Here is a 1,797-nt window from a genome sequence, read left to right on the forward strand (position 1 = left end):
TCTCCAACTGATTGTTGTTCTGAGAATGTGTTAATATCAACTGACCCTGTTACCATGTCAAGAATTATTTGGTTTTCCATTTCTATTTTCTTATCAATTTCCATTTCCTACAAATGATGAGTATTTATTATTTCTTCTGAAAAATAATAAACAAACAATCTTTTTGATAATTTCATTAAAACCATCTTTTGTTTCTCGTTTGGAAATACACTCTTTTTCAAATAAACTTTTTAGTCCATTTTCACTACATTCTTTATGTTCTTCTTTAAAACAATCAAATGCCACTTTGTGGAACTCTTTGGTAATATCCATTTCTGTTTTTTTTTCGTTTTTTTTTTAAACTAGTAAAATATGTTTTATAAAGCAATTAAAATAATTTAATCAATGATATTAATTGTATATTCATTTTCATTCTTTTAAAATGTTATTTTATTAAAATTATTTAGACTATCGTTACACTCTTATGACAAAACATTACGTTTGTGTGTTAGTTGTAATTTTAAAACATCAAAGCTATCATCGTTATATAAGTAGTACGATATATGAAGTACAATATAGAAGGGAAATAGGATTGTTTGAAAAAAATTAAAATTATTTTATTATTTTATTATATTTATACTATAATTTATTTTTATAATAGAAAATTTCTTTTTTATATTTAGTTATTTTATTATTTGTTATTTTGAAGAATAATGAGACTTCCTTTTTCATAAAATCTTATCATTATTTATTTTTATTCTCAACTTCATGAATCTACCAATTAAACAAAAATTCTTGTTCTAAAGATTCAATTAATAATTATATTACGTTGTATTTAAATGAAGTACCTTTATTTATTCATTCATTGATAATTTATTGTAATGAATATTGAAATAATATGCTCATTTAAAATGATGAATGGTCAATTATATTATATAATGAATTATTGATTTAATTGTCATTAGCATTTAATATGACATATTGAAATATATTGAGTATTATTCAGAGAGAATAAGATAAATAAAACACTATAAAAGAAAAATAAATAAAGAAATTGATTTGGATTTAATGAATTTAATAAATAAATATGTTAATTTTAAATTATCAATTATTATTTCATTATTAATAAATAAATTATTAGATATAAAACAAATATTGGCATCATTAATAATCGATTTGATTATTGTTTAAGTTAATTTTTTTTATTTTACATATTATATTATTAAAAATCAGAAGGTAATACAATGATTATTAAACAATGAAATTAATATTAATATTGATTTATCATCATTTTAAATGATATTCAATCAAATTTATATTTAATTTTAAAGAAATATAGTTTAATGAGTTGAATGATAAGAAGTCAATAAAATTATATTTATCTGAATATATAGAAACTATAAAACAATAAGTATCACTATTATCAAAAAGGTACAATGATTTGTATTTGTGTTGATGATACTTTTATTTATCTTGATTTTGTAATATATTGTAATACATATTATATTTTAGTTATCTCAGAATGTCATAATTTGTTAATATATTACATTTCTAAATGAACAATATTCCTAGTAATAAATATATTTTTTGAAATTTTGTTAAATAATATTATTCAGTAATTTATTAATAAATAAATTTTGATTATGATATAACCAAAAATCAGTAATAATAATGAATAATTTTAGTTAACATACTTATATTTTATTATTTAATATATTTGTCATAATATTATTTTCATTTAATATAACATAACATTAAATCTTGTTCAATAACTTGATTTAGTATTATTTAATCAATTAAAAATCAAAATAGAATGAA

General features: G+C 17.8%; 1 protein-coding gene across 1 annotated transcript, besides 5 other annotated features; it reads right to left on the reverse strand.

The window, feature by feature from the left end:
- EDI_082780 (uncharacterized protein) lies at nucleotides 1–312 on the reverse strand (the record flags this gene model as incomplete). Its single annotated transcript, XM_001741814.1, has 2 exons — nucleotides 1–107; nucleotides 157–312. Coding segments are annotated over 2 exons (263 nt in total), but the record flags the coding sequence as incomplete, so codon positions are not given.
- A 16-nt stretch (nucleotides 313–328) lies between these two features.
- Nucleotides 329–445: a sequence feature (AT_rich).
- A 146-nt stretch (nucleotides 446–591) lies between these two features.
- Nucleotides 592–684: a microsatellite.
- A 358-nt stretch (nucleotides 685–1,042) lies between these two features.
- Nucleotides 1,043–1,317: a sequence feature (AT_rich).
- A 234-nt stretch (nucleotides 1,318–1,551) lies between these two features.
- Nucleotides 1,552–1,618: a sequence feature (AT_rich).
- Nucleotides 1,619–1,655: 37 nt separating this feature from the next.
- Nucleotides 1,656–1,772: a microsatellite.
- Between the last annotated feature and the right edge of the window lie 25 nt (nucleotides 1,773–1,797).

The sequence above is a fragment of the Entamoeba dispar genome, genomic scaffold (genome assembly GCF_000209125.1).
Source record: "Entamoeba dispar SAW760 scf_1105229464083 genomic scaffold, whole genome shotgun sequence".
NCBI lineage: Eukaryota > Evosea > Mastigamoebida > Endamoebidae > Entamoeba > Entamoeba dispar.